The sequence below is a fragment of the Pristis pectinata genome, chromosome 10 (genome assembly GCF_009764475.1).
Source record: "Pristis pectinata isolate sPriPec2 chromosome 10, sPriPec2.1.pri, whole genome shotgun sequence".
In the NCBI taxonomy this organism is placed as follows: Eukaryota; Metazoa; Chordata; class Chondrichthyes; order Rhinopristiformes; family Pristidae; genus Pristis; species Pristis pectinata.
Genome location: NC_067414.1, coordinates 20715671 through 20738021, shown reverse-complemented (window position 1 = coordinate 20738021; position 22351 = coordinate 20715671). Strand labels below are relative to the sequence as shown.

Sequence of the window (22351 nt, the reverse complement as noted above, 5' to 3'; positions counted from 1 at the left end):
ATATACCTCCAGTGATTCACTTGATCCCAGCTGCCTGTATCTGACCCAAGCTGCCTCCTTTTTCTTGACTAGAGTTACAATATCCCTTGACAGGGTTCCCAACTCCCAGCAGCTTTGCTTTTCACTTTAACAGGGACATGTAGTCCTTCAGCTCTTGCTATCTCGCTTTTAAAAACCTCCCACTTACCAGAGGTCCCTTTGCCCACCAACAACCTAGCCCAATCAAATACCTTCAAAATTCGCCTTGCCCCAATTCAGAACTCAAACCTGTGGGCCAGTTCTGTCCCTTCGATAACTATTTTAAAACTAATGGAACTTTGGTCACCAGTCCCAAAATGCTCCCTTACCGTAACCTTAGTCATTTGCCCTTCTTTATTTGCCAGGAGTAGATCAAGCTTTGCCCCCTCCCTCGTAGGGCCTCCTCATAGGTTTCCTCCCTGAGGAAACTTTCCTCAACACTCTGAATAAATCCCACCCCAACTAGACCTTTAGCACTATGGCAATCCCAGTCAATGTTAGGAAAGTTAAAATCTCCTATGATGGTAATCCTATTATTCTTGCAACTCTTCCCAGTCTCCTGCACATGTGTTCCTCTAATTCCCGAGGACCACTTGGGGGCCTATAGTACAATCCCAACAAAGTGATCATCCCCTTCTTATTTCTCAGACCTTTAAGGATCCCACAGCATCCACTCAAATTTCTCCTCCATACCACTCAGTATCCTCCCATTCATTATATTTTCCCTTGCCATGTTGCATTTCCCCAAATACGTTATCTCACACTTTGGGAATGAATTCTATTTGCCATTTTGTGCTCAACTGACTCGACCAACTGTCTCGTCCTGCAGTGTGAAGTTTTCCTCCTCTCTGTCAATCACATGGGTAATTTTTTTATGTTACCCGCAAACTACTATGTAACCTATAGTTAAGTCTAAATCATTAGTAAATATTATAAAAATCAAGACAGGCACGGTAGTGTAGCGGTTAGCATAACGCTATTACTATGCCAGCGACCAGGGCTCGATTCCAGCCACTGTCTGTAAGGAGTTTGTACGTTTTCCCCATGTCTGCGTGGGTTTCCTCTGGGTGCTCCGGTTTCCTCCCACATTCCAAAGATGTACGGGTTAGGAAGTTGTGGGCATGCTATGTTGGCACCAGAAGCATAGCAACACTTGCGGGCTGCCCCCAGAACACTACGCAAAAAAGATGCATTTCGCTGTGTGTTTCGATGTACACGTGACTAATAAAGATACCTTATCTATGGAACCTATGGTAGCAGGCTTCCAGTCACACAAACATCTGTAAATAATTAGACCTTCCTTCCAATCACCGAGCCAATTTTGGATCAAATTTACCGTTCTATTTTTTATCCCATGGGCTTTTCCTTTGGTGACCTGTCTGACATGTGTGATTTTGTCAATAACCTTGCTGAACTCCACACAGACTTCATCAAAGCCCACTGTCCTTATTGACCTACATTCCTCAGAAAATTCAATCCAGTTTATCAGACAGGATCAAGCTTCCCCACTATGAAATCTGTGCAAACCGTATCTGATTAATCTCTGCCTTTCTAAATGAAGGTTTATGCTGTCCTTTTGTGTGGATTCCAATAATTGCCCACCAGTGAAGTGAAGCTCACTGGCCTGTAATTTCGTAGTTTATCCCTTTTTCCCATTTTAAACAGTGCAATACCAGCAATCCTTCAAACCTCTGGCACTCCTCATGCATCCGATGAGAAATGAAGCATTAGAGTTACACTCTCTGCAGTTTCCTCCCATGTTTCCTTTAACAGCCTGGGTTATATTTTATCTCAGCCAGGCAATTTATCCACTTTCAAAAGTACTGAACCCTTTCATACTTCCCCTTGGAATATGTTTATCTCATCCAATATTTACACTCTTTCTCCTTCAATACATCACTACAGCACCATATCATGCCGCCTTTTTTTGTGACGACAAAATATTTGTTAAGAACCTTCCCCATATACTCCAACTACATACACAGTTCCCTAACAGGCCCGACCCTCCTTATCCTTTTGCACATAATGTATTTACAAAACATTTTTTTTTATTTTGCTTGTCTTCCTAATTTCCCTGCTAATTTCACTCTTACACTTTGTATACTCCTCCGGGCTTTGTGCCATATTAAGTACTGGTCATAGAGTCATAGGGCAATACAGTACGGATACAGGCCCTTCAGCTCAACAAGTCCATGCCGACACATTGTCCACCTCGCTAGTCCCAATTTCTTGCATTCGGCCTACATCCCTCCAGGCCCTTCCCCTTCATGTACCTATTCAAGTGCTCTTTAAATGATACTATTGTACCTGCCTCAACCATTTCCTCTGGCAGCTCATTCCGTATAATACTCACCACCCTCTGTGTGAAAAATTTACCTCTCACGTCTCTTTTAATTCTTTCCCCTCTCACCCTAAATCTATATCCACTAGTTTTGGACTCCCCTACCCTGGGGAAAAGACTTACCATCCACCTGGTAACAGTGTCTGACATAAGCTCTTTGCATTTTCCTACCTTCTCTGCACCTCATCATCCAGGGAACCTTATATTTGGCAGCCCCACCCTTTTCTTGTGGAAGTGTGTTTATGCTGAACACCTACAGTCTCCCCTTTCAGTGGTTCCCTTTGCTCCAAGACTGGTTTATTTTCAGCTGGCTATGCTCAGTCCATTCTTGCTGAATCACTTCTTTGTTTCATTAAACTGGTCTTACTCCAATTTAGAACTTTACTCTTATTTCATCTTTGTCCTTTTCCATAGCTATGTCTCAGTACAACTGAATTATATTTCTACAAAAATGCTCTCCTGCTGGTATTCCTTTCACCTCCCCAGCTTTATTCCCTAAAAGTTCAAATAGAGTGTTACCTTATCTTGTTGGGCTTGCTACACACTAACAAGATAAAGGTTCTCCTAAATGCCAGTTTTGAATTCTGTCCCTCCATATCTTTTATACTGGTTTCCCAGTAAATACTGGCATAATTAAATCCCCCACTATTACTGCCCTACAGCTTTTGCACTTGTGAGAAATATCCTTCCAAGTTAGCTCTTTGATCACACTAGGACTGTTAGGGGGTTGATAGTACACTCCTAGTTTTAACTCCTGTCTGTCTCATAAAACAGTAAGGAGTGTTAAGCTCATGGAAGGGTTTGAATGCATTGGTGAGGATTTAGGAGGATATTAAGAATTTTAAACCATTCAGGATAATGATGGTGGGGAGCTGGAACAGGGGTGGAATTAAGTTCTTAAACATGGAAAAGTACAACTGTAGTCACTGCAAACACACCAGCTTGTGGCTTAACTGCAGCAATTTAGAGTAGGAGAATAGTTAGCTTTCGGGTGGTGGGTTGCTGGTGATAACTAACTGTGCTTCAGATGTTATTGGCTATTAGGAGACATTGTCTCTGATGAAGGCTTTACTGAGACAAGACAGATTGGACAGAGTGATCTGATTCATCCTACGACTACACTATGTTCCACTTTTTACCTCGCTCCACAGTTTTATCTCCTTCCCATTCCCACCATGATCCTCACTTTCCTCCCTTTGCCCTGGTGTATTTCCCAATGATCCTATCTTTCCCAGCCCCCCAAGCATGCCATGATGCACTTTGCTTCTTACCTTCTTGTTCCTCACATCTCCTTCTAACTATCTATGATTTCTCCTTCTAATTATCTAGTCTTCTTCTCAAAACCCCTCCACCTTTGCTCCTACCCTAGGATACTGTCTCTCCCTTCCACCATGGTCCTCTCATGGAGTCATAGAGTTATACAGCATGGAAACAGGCCCTTCAGCCAAACTCATCAATGTTGACCAAGGTGTCTACCTGAGTTAGTCCTATACGTCTGTGTTTTGCCCACCTCCCTCTAAACCTTTCCCATCCATGTACCTGTCCAAATGTCTTTTAAACATTGTAATTATTCCTGCCTCTACCACTTCTTCTGACACTTGTTCCATACACCCCGTCACCCTCGTGTGAAAAATTTGTTCCTCTGGTCCCCTTTAAATCTTTCCCCTCTCACCTTAAAATTATACTCTCTAGCTTTAGACTCCACTATCCTGGTGCTCATGATTTTATAAACTGCGATAAGGTCACCCCTCACCCTCCAGGGAAAACAGTCCCAGACTATCCAGTCCCTCTTTATAACTCAAGCCCTCCAGTTTTGTCAACATCCTTGTGAATCTTTTCTGCATCGCCTCTAGCTTAATCACATCCTTCCTACAGTATGGCAACCAGAACTGCCTACAGTACTCCAAGTATGGTCTTACCAATGTCTTGTACAGCTGTAACATGATGTCCCGACTCTTATACTCAATGCCCCAACCAAGGAAAGCAATTGGGGTTGGTGGATTTCAGAGAATCTAGGAATAGGGCCCAAAAACTGCCATGGAGATAGAAGATCAGCCTTTATTTTGATGAGTGATGGAGCAGGCTTGAGGAGCCAAATGGCTGACTCCTGCTCCTATTTCTGATGAGTTCAATCTATTAAAAAATAATCTGGCAGTGAGATCAGTGAAAGTGACCATGAAGTAACCAGAGTCTTTTAAAATCCAACAAATGTTGTTCATGGAAGGATATCTAGAGTCCTTACCTGCTCTTGTCTCTGTGCGGTCCCACAGCAAAGTGTTTGAGTTTTGATTGATCCCTGAAAGGCCCAACAGACCATGGAGTTGTATCATGATCCCTGCATGATCTTCTGGGGATAGGCAATAAATGACAGCCTTTCAATAATGATCACACCTTGAGAATGCATTACATAAAAGCATTTACTGCCTCATTTCTGTAGTATTAAAGATACTTCTTTTTGGCCTTGAATATTCAGCTAAATGCCTCAAGTAAATATTTCTGTACAACTGGATTTGGTAACTAACACAATAGGATTTTCATTGTACAGCTTTACATTTTCATATATGCTAATGATTTATAAATTATGGAGAGCTTTCACCAGAGTTTGGCTGCTTGACCCACGCCCAATGGGTCTCGACTAGGTGTTGAATTCGGCTCAGGTTAGGTTAACTCAGGCTGCACCCAGTAGCCTGGTTTAGAACTTTATCCAGATCTGGATGTTTGTATGTAGTAGTATCGAATTACTACATATGAACATAATTCATATGTACTCATTCAGTATTACTATACATGAATTGCATGCTTAATGTTTATGGTGAAGGTTGTGTCACAAACCAGCAACAAAAGAAACACACTGAGCATGATTTAGTGTTAAAAACTATTTTATTAATCACTACTTATGATAATACATAAAATAAAAGTAAAAATGTTAGTATGTTAGAATTCAAAAATGTTAAACCTCGAACGTTAACCCCAAAACTAAACTTGTCGTGTGTGTGTGTGACAAAGTCCAAAACTCCCAGTTCCGGAATGGTTCTTAAAGTTCAGTTCCGCAAGCCATAAGGTGAAACATGAGCAAGGGCTTCTTCAACAACCACCGTTGTCTGAAGATAAGATGTAGATGTAGAAAAACATAGAGAGAGTACATACGAAATCCAAATGTTCCACGATGGAACCCAAACAACACTTCAGTGTTTACTCGGTAGTGACTTCCTCACCCCGAAAGCATCCGAACCTCCCTGCTGTGGTCGTCCACACACAAATACCTGTTTCCCTCTACAGGTCAGCAACAAAGTGAACTCCACCGGATTACTTCCAACTTCCATACATGGATTTCAGTGGCAAACACAGTTATTGTTTCTCATCTATCGATAGAGAAAACAAGCAGGCTGGTGTCTCTCTCCCTTCTCTCTCTCTCTCTTTCTTCTTCTTCTTCTTCAACAACGTCATTACGTCCTTTATCTTCTATTGACGTAAGCACGCCCCACACACACATACACACACACTCTCTATCTTAAAGGGACTTTCACTGAGTCCGTAACAGTTGGATTGTGTCCAAAAGAATTACATGTATTCAGGCTTGGGTCAGGTATATATTGGTCAATTTTGGGACTGGGTTTGGATTTTATTCCAAATGGACTTTTACACTATGTGACCCTTTGGATACAATTAACTTGCAGGCATAAAAGCACTGCACAAAAAGTGAGTCGTGCTGTTCTCGGAGCACGTTCACTAGATGGACTACAGTGCTTCAACAAGCCAGCTCACCATCACCTTCTCAAGAGTTCTTAAGGATGGGCACTAAATCTTGGCCTTCTGAAATAATAGCATTTGGACATCACCCACAAGGCCACAAGCAAAGTGCTCCATAACCAATGCAATGCATTTGAAATGTAGTTATTATTCTGGAAAGCATGGAACAAGCTCCAACAAAGAATAATTTGGCAGTGCAATAGATAATTTTAGTGTTGGTAAGTGACGTGAGAACATAAAACAGTACAGCACAGGAACAGGCCCTATGGCCCAACGTGTGGGTGATGACCATGATGCCAATCTAAGCTGATCCCCAATGGAGGGCTTCCACCCAAAACATCGACAATTCCTTTCCCTCCACAGATGCTGCTCAACCTGCTGAGTTGCTCCAGCAGTTTGTTTTTTGCTCCAGATTACAATATCTGCAGTCTCTTGTGTCTCTAAAACAATCCCATCTGTCTGCTCATGGTCTGTATCCCTCTGTTTCCTGCTTGTACTTGCCTTCAGTAGTGGGGGCCTAGAATATGGGAGCAGGGAGGTTGTGGCACAACTTTATAATACTCTGGTGTGCCTCTGCTGGAGTATTGTGTGCAGTTCTGATCACCACACTGTAGGAAGTATGTGATAGCACTGGAGAGCAGAGAAGATTCACCAGGATGAAAAACACTATGATGCTGAAGGAACTCAGCAGACCAGGCCAACGTCCTGAACTGAAACGTTGACCGCCTGCTTTTCTCCACGGATGCTGCCTGGCCTGCTGAGTTCCTCCAGCATCATCGTGTTTATTGTCTAGATTCCAGCATCTGCAGTCCTTTATTTCTCTAAGATTCACCAGGATGTTGCCTGGGATATAATATTTCAGTTATGAGGAGAGGCTGGATAGGCTGTGTTTGTTTTCTTCGGAGCGGTGGAGGCTAAGGGTTATCCTGATTGGGGTAGACAAAGTTATGAGGGGCATAAATAGGGTAGATAGGTGGAAATTTCTCCCCATAGCAGAGGTTTCTAAAACTAGAGGACCTAGGTTTCAGGTAATGGGTGGCAGATTTTGTGGGGACCAGAGATTGGTTGAAATCTGGAATGCACTGCCTGTCAAGCTGGTGGAGGTGGAGGTGAAGGCTCTTGCAACATTTAAGAAGTATCTGGATGAGCACTTGAATTGGCTCCAGACCAAGTGCTGTTAAATGGGATTAACATAAATGAGTAATTCATGGTTGGCATGAACATTGTGGGCCAAAGGGCCTGTTTCACAGCCATATGACTTTATGAAGTCATGTAAGGTGGGAAGGGGTACTCTGGGTTTCTGTGATTCAAATCCGAGTGACCATTGTTCAGCATCCAGCTCTGGGATTCATTGGAGAAGGGGTAGTTCATGTACCTGTGGATTGTAATTGATATCTGAATTAATTTAGAATAAATTCCAGCTCACCTCCATTTAAGCATTAAATCTAAGAAATGGTATGCTTTTGCATGGTTCCCTTTGGGGGGAAGCAGCAGATGTAAATTGGGCTGGCTCAAGACAAGATTGGGCGGTCTGTGTGAATCTTGTTTGTTATTTTGTGGAATCTTCATTTAAAATTGACTTAATTCTGTGTAATGGTATTGTTTGTACTGGATTTTAAAGCTGTTGTCACCATTTAGATTTTCTTGTCTTTAATGATATCAGCTTTATTTTACTGGTTGCAAAAATCCTCAAATTAAAGGTTTGGTGTAAAAATATTTACATGTTGTTAATGACCATCATTGCAGGAGGAAGAGTTCTTCATTTTCAGAACAGAATGGAAAAGTGCAGAGAGGTGATCGGAAACGCACACCAAAGACATCCCCTCGGCAGGGTGACAGGCCAGCCGAGGAAAGGGAGCATAAGGAGCGACGAGAGAGCCGGCGGCTAGAGAAAGGCCGATCACAAGACTATCAGGACATGGGTGAAAAATTAGAAGGGGAGAAGATGGTAGATAAGGACACAGAAAGGAATGGAGAGGAATATCAGAATCGATACAAGAGTGATCCCAATCTGGCAAGGTACCCTGCTAAATCCCTTCCTGAGGAGCAGCAGATGCGCATACATGCTAAAGTGTCAAGAGCGCGACACGAAAGGAGACACAGCGATGCATCCCTTCCGCACACACAGGCCGAGGAAGGCCAAGGGGCAGAGCACAGATTAGCAAGGAGGACACAGCAACAGGAAGAGGAGAATTCCCCCACTGAGATACAGAAATCCTACCCCGATGAAAGGAACGCAGATGTACACTTGTCTGCTTCTCGGCAGCAGCATCTGATGAATCACAGCCCACCAACACCAGAACGGGGCACAGCTTCTACTGAGTATCTAGATGCAAAGGAACACGACTCCTATAGAAAGCAGTCTCACCTGGATCCCAGTTCTGCTGTGGCTCGAACTAAGCGGGAAAAAAGTGAAACTATGCTGAGAAATGATTCTCTTAGTTCTGACCAATCAGAATCTGTAAGGCCACCCCCACCAAAACCACACAGAATGAAGAAAGTGGGTAAAAAAAGACAGATATCAGTGAGCAGCTCTGAGGAGGAGGGAGCATCAACACCAGAGTACACCAGTTGTGAAGATGTGGAAATAGAAAGCGAAAGCGTCAGTGAGAAAGGTAGGAGCTATAATTTTCTAAAAATTACGTCTTTCTGAAATAATATGTCATCATAAAGCAATAAAGAAAGAAGGGAAAGCTGAAATGTATCTACTGCACATTCCAGACCTTGGTCTTGAACCTTTTGATTGGAAATAGGGCTGCTGTGGGAGGCAAGGGAGGAGATTGCAGAGCCTCTGACGATGATCTTTGCATCATCAATGGAGATGGGAGAGGTTCCAGAAGATTGGAGGGTTGCAGATGTTGTTCCCTTATTCAAGAAAGGGAGTAGAGATAGCCCAGGAAATTATAGACCGGTGAGTCTTACCTCAGTGGTTGGTAAGCTGATGGAGAAGATCCTGAGAGGCAGGATTTATGAACATTTGGAGAGGTGTAATATGATTAGGAATAGTCAACATGGCTTTGTCAAGGGCAGGTCCTGCCTTACGAGCCTGATTGAATTTTTTGAGGATGTGACTAAATACATCGATGAAGGGAGAGCAGTAGATTTAGTTTATATTGACTTCAGCAAGGCATTTGATAAGGTACCCCATGCAAGGCTTATTGAGAAAGTAAGGAGGCATGGGATCCAAGGGGACATTGCAATGTGGATCCAGAACTGGCTGGCTCACAGAAGGCAATGATTGGTTGTTGAAGGGTCGTATTCTGAGTGGAGGTCAGTGACCAGTGGTGTACCTCAGGGATCTGTTCTGGGACCCTTACTCTTTGTGATTTTTATAAACGACCTGGATGAGGAAGTGGAGGGATGGGTTAGTAAGTTTGCGGATGACACAAAGGTTGGATGTGTTGTGGATAGTATAGAGGGCTGTCAGAGGTCACAGCGGGACATAGATAGGATGCAAAGTTGGGCTGAGTAGTGGCAGATGGAGTTCAACCCAGATAAGTGTGAAGTGGTTCATTTTGGTAGGTCAAATATGATGGCAGAATATAGTCTTAATGGTAGGACACTTGGCAATGTGGAGGATCAGAGAGATCTTGGGGTCCGGGTCCATAGGACACTCAAAGTGGCTGCGTAGGTTGACTCTGTGGTTAAGAAGGCATATGGTGTATTGACCTTCGTCAATCGTGGAATTGAATTTAGGAGCCGGGAGGTATTGTTGCAGCTATATAGGACCCTGGTCAGACTCCACTTGGAGTACTGTGCTCAGTTCTGGTCACCTCACTACAGGAAGGATATGGAAGCCATAGAAAGGGTGCAGAGGTGATTTACTAGGATGCTGCCTGGAATGCAGAGCATGCCTTATGAAAGCAGGCTGAAGGAACTTGGCCTTTTCTTCTTGGAGCAAAGGAGGATGAAGGGGACCCGAGAGGCATTGATTGGGTGAATAGTCAGAGGCTTTTCCCCAGGGCTGAAATGGTGGCCACAAGACGACATAGGTTTAAGGTGCGGGGAAGTAGGTATAGAGATGTCAGGGGTAAGTTTTTTACTCAGAGTGGTGAGTGTGTGGAATGGGCTGCTGGCAACATTGGTGGAGGCGGATATGATAGGGTCTTTAAAGAGACTGTTGGATAGGTACATGGAGATGAGAAAAATAGAGGGCTATGGGTAAGCCTAATAATTTCTAGGGTAGGGACATGTTCGGCACAGCTTTGTGGGCCGAAGGGCCTGAATTGTGCTGTAGGTTTTTCTATGTTTTCTGTGTTTCTCAATGAGAGGAAAACTGTCAAAACATAGTGTTCTGATTTACTGCAACATATACTTCATTAATTTGTTTCATAATTGAATGCAGACTCGGTGCTCTTGAAGTAAATAGTGACCAAGCCATTTAGTTGATTCCATGCACTGAGTATAAAAGCACAGATGGGGCTACGCTGAGAAGAAGGCTCAGTTATTGATGTAGAGAGAGAGGAAAGTTTGGTGACTAATTAACTGTAATACAAAAGCGCAGTGACCAATATACTGTGATATAAGTACAGCGACTGATATACTTTGACTGGAAAACTCAGTGATTGATACACAGTCTAAGAAAACAGAGTGACTGATATACTGTGACAGGAAAGCTCAGTGCTAGATATACTGTAGTATGAAAGCCTGATGAATTATGTTATGGGATAAGAATGCACAGTAACCGAAATGCTGTGATAAACTATGAGAGGAAGGTTTGTGGAGTCATAGAACATAGAACAGTACAGCACAGAACAGGCCCTTCGGCCCACAGTGTTGTGCCGACATAGCTATTCCCTCCTACCTACAGAATGCCCATATCCATCCATTTTCCTCTCATTCATGTGCCCGTCCAAGCCCCTCTTAAAAGCCCCCAATGGATTTGCCTCCACCACCCTATCAGGCAATGCACCCAGGCATCCACCACTCTCTCAGTAAAAAAAGTACACCTCACGTCTGTCCTGAACCTCCCCCTCTCACCTTAAACGCATGCTCTCTGGTATTGGATCGCTCAATGATGGGGAAAAAAAATATTGCTTGTAAAAAGATATTGCCTGTGCTTTAGTTTCATATCTCCAGTGGCTGCGACACTCTGCTGACAGCTCCTGTTAACCACTGACACAGTTCAACCAGCCCCAAGTAATGGGAGCTACCTGGGGAGACAGCTTGGCTCCCCGTCTCCCCCCAGCCCCTTGTGTACCTGCAGAACCAGCAATCTCAGGTGAAACAGAAACCCTGCCCTTCAATGAGGTTCCTTCAGCCCAAGTCTTCCATTGAGTTGTCCAAGTAAACACCACAAGGACAAAGGCTTCACTTAAACCATGTAACCTTGTTCTAAGATCACTGGAATCTTGCCATGGCACGTTCTAAAATCCACCATTAGTGCATTGCTTACCTTTAACATCTTCGTCTTCGATTGTTGTGTTACTGCTGTCTGAAGACTCCTTCACTTTTGGCCCACTGAGTCCACATTGATCATCAACAACCCTTTTATACCAATCCTACATTAATCCCATTTTTAGTCTCCCCATGTTCCCATCAATTCCCACCCTGATTCTGCCACTCACCTACATTAGGGGAACAATTTACAGAGGCATTTAACCAACCAACCTGCATGTCTTTTGGATCTGGGAGGAAAGCGAAGCACCTGGAAGAAACCCATGCAGTCATGAGGAGAACAGGCAAACTCCTTACAGACAGTATCTGAGGTCAGGATTGAACCCAGGTCTCTGCATTGTGAGGCTAGCTGTGCCGTCTTAAGTCTACATCCAGTACTTTAAACCACTTGCCCACATTACCACCTGGTTCAGTGACTGATGTAGCATGACTGATATTGAGTGAGAGCAAGGTTCAGTATTTGATATTCAGTGAGAGCAAGTTTTAGTGTCTGATATTGAGTGAGAGGAATGTTCAGTGTCTGATGCGCTGTGAGAGGAAAGTTCAATGACTGGTTTAATTATGATAGGAAATTCAGTGACCGTTACACTGTGAGAGGAAGGTTCAATGTCTCATATACAGTGCAAGGAAATTCAGTAATTGATAAACTGTGCTAGGATGTTCAGTGAATAATAAACTGTGATAGGAAGGTTCAGTGACAGAATTATAGAGTCAGACAGCACAAGAAGAGTCCATTGAGTCATACAACATGGAAACAGGTCATTCAGCCCACCATGTCCACACTGACCAATGGGCACCCATCCATGGTAATCCCACCTCCAATCCTTCACGTATAGCCTTCAATGCCGAGTTGATTCAAGTGCTCGTCTAGTCACCTTTTAAATGCTGTCAGCGACTCTGCTTCCAACATTTTCTCCAGCAGTGAATCACCACCCTCAGGGTTTCCCCTCAGATTCCCTCAAGACCCCTTACCCCAAATCTATGTCCTCTAGCTTTCTCGGATAAGTGGAAATGTTTTATTTTAAATATTTTAAATACTCACTAATAATGGTTGGTAAGTTTGCAGATGGCACTAAAATTTGCAGGTGACAGTGAAGATGGTTATCAGGATTTGTAGAGGGATCTTGATCAGCCGGGTAAGTGGGCCGAGGAATGGTAAATGGATTTTAACTCGGTTAACTGCAAGGTGTTGCATTTTAAAAAGACAAATGAGGATAGGACTTCCATAGTGAACAGTAGGGCCCTGGGTAGTGTTGTAGAACAGAGGGACCTAGGAGTACAAATACATAGTTCCCTGAAAGTTGCGTCACAGGTAGACAGGGTGGTGAAGAAGACTTTTGGCACGCTGGCCTTCTTCAGTCAGGGCATTGAGTATAGAAGTTAGGATGTTGTACTACAGTTGTACAAGACATTGGTGAGGCTACGTTTGGGACATGGTGTTCAGTTTTGGTGACCCGGCTATAGGAAAGATGCCATTAAGTTGAAAAGAGTACAGAAGGGATTTACAAGGATGTTGCCAGGACTCAAGGGACTGAGTAATGGAGAGAGGTTGAGCAGGTTGGGACTTATTTTATTGGAGTGTAGGAGAATGGGAGGTGATTTTATTATAGAGGTGTATAAAATCGTGAGGGGCATAGATAGGGTGAATGCACACAGTCTTTTTCCCAGGGTTGGGGAATCAAGAACTAAAGGGCATAGGTTTAAGGTGAGAGGTGAGAGATTTAATAGGAACCTTCAAGGGCAACTTTTTAACCCAGAGGGTGGTCATTATATGCAATGAGCTGCCAGAGGAAGTGGTTGAGGCAGGTACATTAACAACATTTAAAAGGTACTTGGATAGGAAAGGTTCAGAGGGATATGGGCCAAACGTGGGCAAATGGGACTAGCTTAGAGAGGAATCTTCATTGGCATGGACCCATTTCCATGCTGTATAATTTTCTGACTTTATTTTGTGCAGTCTACCCTATCTATATCTCTCATAATTTTATTTATCTCAATTATGTCCCCTCTTAACCCCCTCTGCTCTAAGGAGAACAAAGAACAGTACACCACAGAAACAAGCCTCTCAGCCCATGAAGTCTGTGCCAATGATGATGCCAATTTGAACTAATCCCATCTGCCTGCACATGGTCAATATCCCTCCATTCCCTGCCTGTTCATGTGCCTGTCTAAGTGCCTCTTAAATATTGCTATCGTATCTGCTTCCATCACCTCCCCTGGCAGCATGTTCCAGGCATCTACCTCTCTCTGTGTTTAAATAAAAAGCTTGCTTCGTACATCTTTAAACTTTCCCCCTCTCATCTTAAATCAATGCCCTCCAGCCCGACATTTCCACCCCAGGGAAAAAGACTCTATCGACCCTATCTATGCATCTCATAATTTTATATACATATCAGGTTGATCTTCAGCCTCTGACACTCCAGAGAAGACAATCCAAGTTTGTCAACCTGTCCTTGTAGCTAATATTCTCTAATCCAGGCAACATCCTGGTGAACCTCTTCTGCATGTTCTTCAAAATGTACACATACTTCCTGTATAACGGCTACCAGAACTGCACACAATAATCCAAACATGGCCTTACCAAAGTTTTATACAGCTGCAACACGACTTCTATGCGCAACACCCTGACCTACGAAGGCAAATATGCCGTGGACCATCTTTACCACCCTCTCTAGTTGTTTTGCACCTTCATGGAGCTATGAACTTGCATCCCAAGATCCCTCTGTACATCAGTGCTCCTAAGCTCCTGCCATTTACTGTATACTTTCCTCTGACATTTGACTTCCAAATGTGCACTCTACATTTGTCCAGATTAAACTCCATCTACCATTTCTCTACGCACATTTCCAGCTGGACTGTTTCGTATTGCATCAGTTGATAACCTTCCTCACTGTCCACAACTCCCCCAATTTTTGTGCCATCTGCAAACTTACTAATCAACCCTACTATATTTTCGTCCAAATCATATGTATACTGTATACCTGTATATATCACTGATCACAGACCTCCAGTCAGAATAGCACCCCTCCACAACTATCCTCTGTCTTCTGTAGCCAAGCCAATTTTGAACCCACTCTTCCAAGTCTCCATGGATCCCATGTGCTTTCATCTTCTGGATCAGCCTGCCATGAGGCAATGTCGAAAGCTTTACTAAAGTCTATATCCAGTGCCCTACCCTCATCAATCATCTTCGTCACCTCCTCAAAAAAACTCAATCAAGATTGTAAGTCATGACCTCTCCCACACAAAGCCATGATGACTATCCCTAATCAGTCTTTGCTTTTCCAGATGCGAGTAGATCTTATCCCAAAGGATCTTCTCTAATAATTTCCCTACCATTGATGCAAGGTTCACTGGCCTTTAATGTCCTGGTTTGTCTCTGCTGTCCTCCTTAATCAGAGAAGAAAACATTGGCTATTCTCCAGTCCTCTGGGACCTCGCCTGTAGCCAACGAGGATATGAAGGTCACTGTCATGGCCCCATCAATCTCCTCTCTTGCCTTTCTCAATAACCTGGGATAGATCCAATCAGCCCTGGGGACTTAGAGTCATAGAATCATACAGCATGGAAAGAGGCCCTTCGGCCCAACTTGTCCATGCTGACTGTGTTGCCCAGTGAGCTAGTCTCATCTGCCCACGTTTGGCCCATAGCCCTCTAAACCTCTCCTATCCATGTACTTATCTAGATGGCTTTTAAATGTTGTTAATGTGTCCGCCTCAATCACTATTTCTGGCAGCTTGTTCCAAATATGTACCACCCTTTGAATGATAAAGCTGCCCCTGATGTCCCTTTTAAGTCTCTCGCCTCTGATCTTAAATGTATGCCCTCTTGTTTTTAGCACCCCCTCCCTGGGAAAAAGACTATGTGCTTTCACCCTGTCTATGCCCCACATGATCTCATATACCTTACCTATGTTTCAGGGAATAAAGTCTATGCAACCTCCGCCTGTAACTCAACCACCACCCCTTCCACCACCCCCCCCCCCCCCCCCCCCCACCAAGTCCAGGGAACATCCTGGTAAATCTTTTCTGCGCTCTTTCTAGTTTAATAACATCTTTCCTATAATATGATGACCAAAAAGGAACACAATACTCCCGTGTGGCCTTACCATCATCTTATATAACTGCATCATAACTTCCCAACTCCTATACTCAGTGCCCTGACTGACGAAAGCCAGCGTGCCAAACGCCTTCTTCACCACCCTATCTACCCATGACGCCGCTTTCAGTGAACAATGCACTTGCACTCCTAGGTCCCTCTGTTCCATAATACTCCCCAGGTCCCTACCTTGGTTTGAACTCCCAAAATTACAATACCTTACATTTTTCTGGATTGAAAGCTATTTGCCAATTCTCAGCCCACATACCAAGCTGATCAAGATCCCTCTGTAATTTTTTTCATAACGTTCTACACTATCTACAACACCACCTATTTTAGTATCTTCTACAAACTTACCAACCACGCCTTGTACATTCACATCCAAATCGTTTATATAAATTACAAACAGAGGTCCCAGTACCGACCCCTGTGGTACACCACTAGACACAGGACTCCAGTCTGAGAAACAACCTTCTGTTGGTTATTTCGGGAGTCCAAGAATGAGTTGAAAAAAACTTGGTGGTTCACAAAGTGTTATTGGAAAAGCTTAAAACAAAAGAACCGTCACAGAGCACATGGCACCAGCTTTCCTACTAGGAGATGAGCCGAGACAAGAGGGACTAAAGATGAGCTAGGGCCGGGGGGAGGGGGCGGGGGGGGTGAGGGGTGAGGGGGAGGGGGGGAGGGGGAGAGGGGGAGAGGGGGGAAGAGAGCAAGAGAACAAGAGAGTGATTAACAAAAAACGACACCTTTTATACCTGAGATAAGAGGTACTCCTTAGCTAACAATAGTCCAAGCAGGAAACTTAGTAGTTTCGAATCCCTTTCAATAACCTTTGAATATAGAGGAACGGAGCTAATGACATAATAATGTTTTTTTTAACCGAAGAAATATCAGTTCAGTTTTGTTTTGAAGTTTTTGGTTTGCTTTTGTTTATTTTTTTTTGATTTGGGGGTTCTCTTTTCATATAATTAAATTTCTTTTCAATTTTTTTTGTATCATGCTCACTTAGCAAGAGAGCGGGAGGTCCAGACTATATATTTCACTCCTTGTGAGTATATATATATCAACTGTTTTTATTGTTATCCCGATCTCTTCGCACCATATGTATAATCATTAATGTTATGGATATTAATTTGAATTAATTTGAAATTCAATAAAAAGATTGAAAAAAGAAAATGAAACCTATTAGATACCTGTGGCAAAACCAACCAATGAGAAAACACGTATTCACCTGATAGATGAACCAATAAGCTAGGAAGTGGCCATTCCTTGTGCAGCCACCTGAGGTGTATTAAACATTTTACGTGTTTAAAAAAAACTACTTAAAACAGTCGAATCCAACAATCCCCCCTTTGATTCTAAATCACCCCTTTAGAATTATTACACCTGAAAATTCAGAGGCAGAAAAGACTTAAATGTACAAGAATATACACGTCCTTCAAAGCATATGTAGCCTTATGTCACGGTTAGGCAGATCAGTGGATGCACTTGCAAGAGTTTGAATAATTCTACTCATGATTGCCTTTAAACAAGTAATAAAGATGTAGATTATGATAAGGCATTTCAGTATGAACATTATGACTAAAAATACAACAACAACTAATATTAGAATAGACTTTGTGATGTCTAGTTGTTGTCAACTTGCTTGAAGTCTTCTGGCTAGTTAGTGATTTTCTCACTGTAGCCCAGCAGCGTAGCACTGTGACCAAGAGGTTACTAGCACATTAACCACAGCACTTGTCTTCATCTGGCACCACATTAGTCCGCTTGCAGTGGCTGGCATGTATCCACTTGCTTTTATCTTCTACCTTGACTGCCGAATTGGTAATCAACAGTACTTGGTAAGGGCCTTTCCACTGACCTCCCAGTAGTTCCTTGTGTGTTTCTTGACCAGGACCCGCTCGCCTGGAATCAGGATGTGTCTTCCTTCCAGTGGACCGCTCCAAGCAGCAGAAACCTGTTGGGAAGCAGACTGAACCGCTTGGGTTAATTTCACACAATAATCGACTAAACTATCATACAATGTTCTCCCTCCCGCTCAGTATCCTTGAGCAGGAGGGAGAACAGCCAGAAGTCGTGGTACATGTTCGTACCAATGACATAGGTAGGAAGAGGGATGAGGTCCTAAAAAGTGAGTTTAGGGAGCTAGGCGGAAGTCTGAAGAGCAGGACCTCAAGGGTAGCAATCTCAGGATTGCTGCCAGTGCCACGTGATAGTGAAGGTAAGAATAGGAGGAGATAGCAGATGAATGCGTGGCTAAGGAGTTGGTGCAGGAGGGAAGGTTTTAGATTTGTGGATCATTGGGATCTATCTGGGGAAAGTGGGACCTGTACAGAGAGGACGGGTTACACCTGAACCCGAAGGGGGCCAATATCCTTGCAGGCAGGTGTGCTAGTGTGGTTCGGGAGGGTTTAAACTAGTTTGCGAGGGGGATGGGAACCAGAGGGGTAGGTCAGAGGAAGAAGTGGATGTGGAAAAGTCAGATCTAACATGTAGAGAGGCTTTGAGGAAGGAGAAGCAGAGTACAGGCTATAAAAGTAGAAAGGTGGATGGGCTAAAATGTATTTGCTTAAATGCGAGAAGTATCAGGCATAAGAGTGATGAACTGAGAGCTTGGATAAGCACATGGGACTATGATATTGTGGCTCTTGCAGAGACTTGGCTGTCACCAGGGCAGGAATGGATATTGAATATTCCTGGATTTCAGTGTTTTAAAAGGGATTGGGGGGGGGGCTGGGGGGGAGAAGAGGAGGAGGGGTGGCGATACTGGTCAGGGATACTATTACAGCTGCAGAAAGGGTGGATAATGTACAAGGATCCTCTCCAGAGTCAGTATGGTGGAAGTTAGGAACAAGAAAGGAGCAGTTACTCTACTGGGAGTATTCTATAGGCCCCCCAGTAGCAGCAGGGGTACTGAGGAGCAGATTGGGAGGCAGATTTTGGAAAGGTGCAAGAATAACAGGGTTGTTATCATGGGAGACTTCAACTTCCCAAATATTGATTGGCACCTGCTTAGTGCCAAAGGTGTAGACAGGGTGGAGTTTGTTAAGTGTGTACAGGACAGATTCCTGTCACAGTATGTTGACAGGCTGACTAGAGGGGATGCCATATTAGATCTACTATTAGGTAATGAACCAGGTCAGGTGAGAGATCTGTCGGTGGGTGAGCATTTGGGGGACAGTGGCCACCGCTCCCTAACCTTTAGCATTGTCATGGACAAGGATAGGAGCAAAGAGGACAGGAAGATATTTAATTGGGGAAGGGCAAATTATCAGGCTAGAACTTGCAAGTGTAAATTGGGATGACACTTTCAAGGGGAAATATACTATGGAGATGTGGTCGTTGTGCAGGGATCTCTTGCAGGATGTTAGGGATAAATTTGTCCCGGTGAGGCGGAGGAAGAATGGCAGGGTGAAGGAACCATGGGTGACAAGAGGTGTGGAACAACTAATTAGGAGGAAGAAGACAGCATACGTAAGGTGTAAGCAGCAAGGATCAGAAAGGGCTCAGGAGAAATATACGGTAGCAAGGAAGGAACTTAAGAAGGGGCTGAGGAGAGCAAGAAGGGGACACGAAAAGGCCTTGGCGAGTAGGATTAAGGAAAATCCCAAGGCTTTTTTCACGTACGTGAAGAGCAGAAGGATGACAAGAGTAAAGGTAGGGCCGATTAGAGACAAAGATGGGAAGATGTGCCTGGAAGCTGTGGAAGTGGGTGAGGTTCTCAATGAATATTTTCTTCAGTATTCACCAAGGAGAGGGGCCTTGATGACGCAGAGGACAGTGTTGGTGAAGTTAATATTCTAGAGCATGTATATATCAAGAGAGAGGATGTGTTGGAGCTGTTAGAAAATATTAGGACAAATAAGTCCCCGGGGCCTGACGGGATATTCCCCAGGCTGCTCCGCGAGGTGAGGGAGGAGATTGTTGAACCATTGGCTAGGATCTTTGAGTCCTCGTTGGCCATGGGAATGGTACCGGAGGATTGGAGGGTGGCAAATGTTGTCCCCTTATTCAAAAAAGGTAGTAGGGATAGTCCAGACAATTACAGACCAGTGGGCCTTACATCAGTGGTGGGCAAGCTGTTGGAAAGGATTCTTAGAGCTAGGATCCATGAGCATTTAGAGAATCATGGACTGATTAGGGACAGCCAGCATGGATTTGTGAAGGGAAGATCATGTCTCAAAAGCCTGATAGGATTCTTTGAGGAGGTGACCAGGAAGATTGATGAGGGTAGTGCAGTAGATGTGGTCTACATGTATTTTAGTAAGGCATTCGACAAGGTTCCACATGGTAGGCTTCTTCAGAAGGTCAGAGGGCATGGGATCCAGGGACACTTGGGCGAGTGGATTCAGAATTGGCTTGCCTGTAGAAAGCAGAGGGTTGTGGTGGAGGGGGTGCTTTCAGATTGGAGGGCCGTGACTAGTGGTGTCCCACAAGGGTCGGTTCTGGGACCTCTGCTTTTCATGATATTTATTAATGACTTGGATGAGGGGGTAGAAGGGTGGGTTAGCAAGTTTGCAGATGACACAAAGGTTGGAGGTGTTGTGGATAATTTGGAGAACTGTAGGAGATTGCAGAGGGATATTGATAGAATGCAGAGCTGGGCTGAGAAGTGGCAGATGGAGTTCAATCCAGAGAAGTGCGAGGTTGTACACTTTGGAAGGACAAACTCCAAGGCGAAGTAGAAGATTAATAGCAGGATTCTGGGTAGTGTAGAGGAGCAGAGGGATCTGGGGGTTCATATCCCCAGATCACTGAAAGTTGCCTCGCTGGTAGATAGGGTAGTTAAGAAAGCTTAGGGGATATTAACTTTCATAAATCGGGGGATTGAGTTTAAGAGTTGCGAGGTAATGATGCAGCTCTACAAAACTCTGGTTAGACCACACTTAGAGTACTGTGTCCAGTTCTGGTCACCTCATTATAGGAAGTATGTGGAGCCGTTGGAAAGGGTGCAAAGGAGATTTACCAGGATGCTGCCTGGTTTGGAGAGTATGGATTATGAGGAGAGACTAAGGGAGCTAGTGCTTTATTCATTGGAGAGAAGGAGAATAAGGGGAGACATGATAGAGGTGTACAAAATATTAAGAAGAATAGATAGAGTGGACAGCCAGCGCCTCTTTCCCAGGGCACCAATGCTCAATACAAGAGAGCATGGCGTTAAAGTAATGGGTGGGAGGATCAAGGGAGATATCAGAGAGAGGTTTTTCACCCAGAGAGTGGTTGATGCATGGAATGCGCTGCCTGGGGTAGTGGTGGAGGCTGATACGTTGGACAAGTTCAAGGGATTGTTAGATAAGCATATGGAGGAATTTAAAATAGAGGGATATGTGGGAGGAAGGGTTTAGATAGTCTTAAGCGAGGTTTAAAGGTCGGCACAACATGGTGGGCCGAAGGGCCTGTATTGTCCTGTATTGTTATTGTTCTATTGTTTTAATGTGTGCCGCATGTCCACTGCATCCGAAGTTGTACTTCAAACCTGCTCCATCCGATCAAAGTGCCCTGTTCTTTGCGAGGTAGGGGGTTGAACTTGCGATTGAGGCTGTGGTTAGAATTGTTGTTGTTGAGGCTGTTTATGCCAACACTTTTTTGCACTATGTCCCTTCTTACCACAGAACTGACATCTCATTTTATTACCTTGTGGTCATGGCCCAGAACGATATCGCTGTGCATTGCAGTCCCACTTGTCTTGTTGGTTAGCAGGTGTGGACAGTTGGTTCATCTGTACCGATCTTATTTGGACTTCGATATCTTGCTCCACTTATTTGGCAGTTTGCACCAGATCACTGTAGGAAGCAGCAGCTTCACTCCAATTTGTTTTCGTTAGCCTCACCATTTTGGCAACATCTGGTTTCAAGCCATCCATGAATACCAACTTGAGGATGCCATATTTGGATTCCTCTATATTATCTTCAGTTTTTCCTTGAACTCCTGAGTAGCTGTTCCAAACTGTCCTATACCAGTCTTCATATTCAGAAACATCCTCTGAAGCCTTTTGTTTGCAATCGACCACTTTCCTCCAATCGATCTGTGTTAGGGCCTGTTCTTTCAACCATCTCTTAATTGCATTCCAGACATCTCTTAGGTCATGTCTGTCATCTCCCATGCTGTCGTCAGTTCTCTCACTCAATTGTCTGGTTTGCTGAGAAGAGAACATAGTGGCCAAAATTTGGAGGCCATCATATGGATGCAGTCGGTATATGTTTTCTTGATTCGACGAAGTTCAGTCCAAGTCCTTCAGCTTCTTTTTTTAGGATGTGGAATTTCTCTGGACCATTTGTCAATTTTTTCTGGGTCCAGTGGTTGATGGTAAACCTCTCGCCTCTATCTCTCTCTTGCTGTCTCCCCTCCCCCCCCACTGGCCCTAGCGCATCCTTAGTTCCTTTTGTCTTGGCTCATCTCCCAGTTGTAAAGCTAATGCCATGCGCTCTTTAACTGTTCCTTTGTTTTAATCTTTTCCAGTAAAACTTTGTGAAGCACCAAGTTGTCTTCAACTCATTACTGGACTCCTGAAAGAACCTGTGGATTCGAAAATAACTGGATCCTACACTTCCTAGCACTGAGCCAATTACGAATCCAATCTCCCCCTGGATCCCATGTGATGTAACCTTCCAGACTAGCCTGCCACGAGGGATTTGTCAAAGGCCTTGCTAAAGTCCTAACACCCACTGACGTCCACTGCCTTACCCTCATCTACCCTCCTCAAAGAACTCCAGTTGTCAGGCACAACTTCCCATGCACAAAGCT

The 22351-nt window shown here is 44.0% G+C and overlaps 1 protein-coding gene across 18 annotated transcripts in view; it reads left to right on the top strand.

Moving 5' to 3' along the window:
- Positions 1–22351, top strand: part of LOC127575471 (regulating synaptic membrane exocytosis protein 1-like) — a 587418-nt gene that overhangs the window by 309664 nt on the left and 255403 nt on the right. For all 18 annotated transcript variants that reach the window (XM_052025399.1, XM_052025392.1, XM_052025387.1 and 15 more), the window contains one exon: positions 7856–8724. In XM_052025399.1, coding sequence (XP_051881359.1) covers positions 7856–8724 — 869 coding nt within the window. The remainder of the gene's footprint in view (positions 1–7855; positions 8725–22351) is intronic.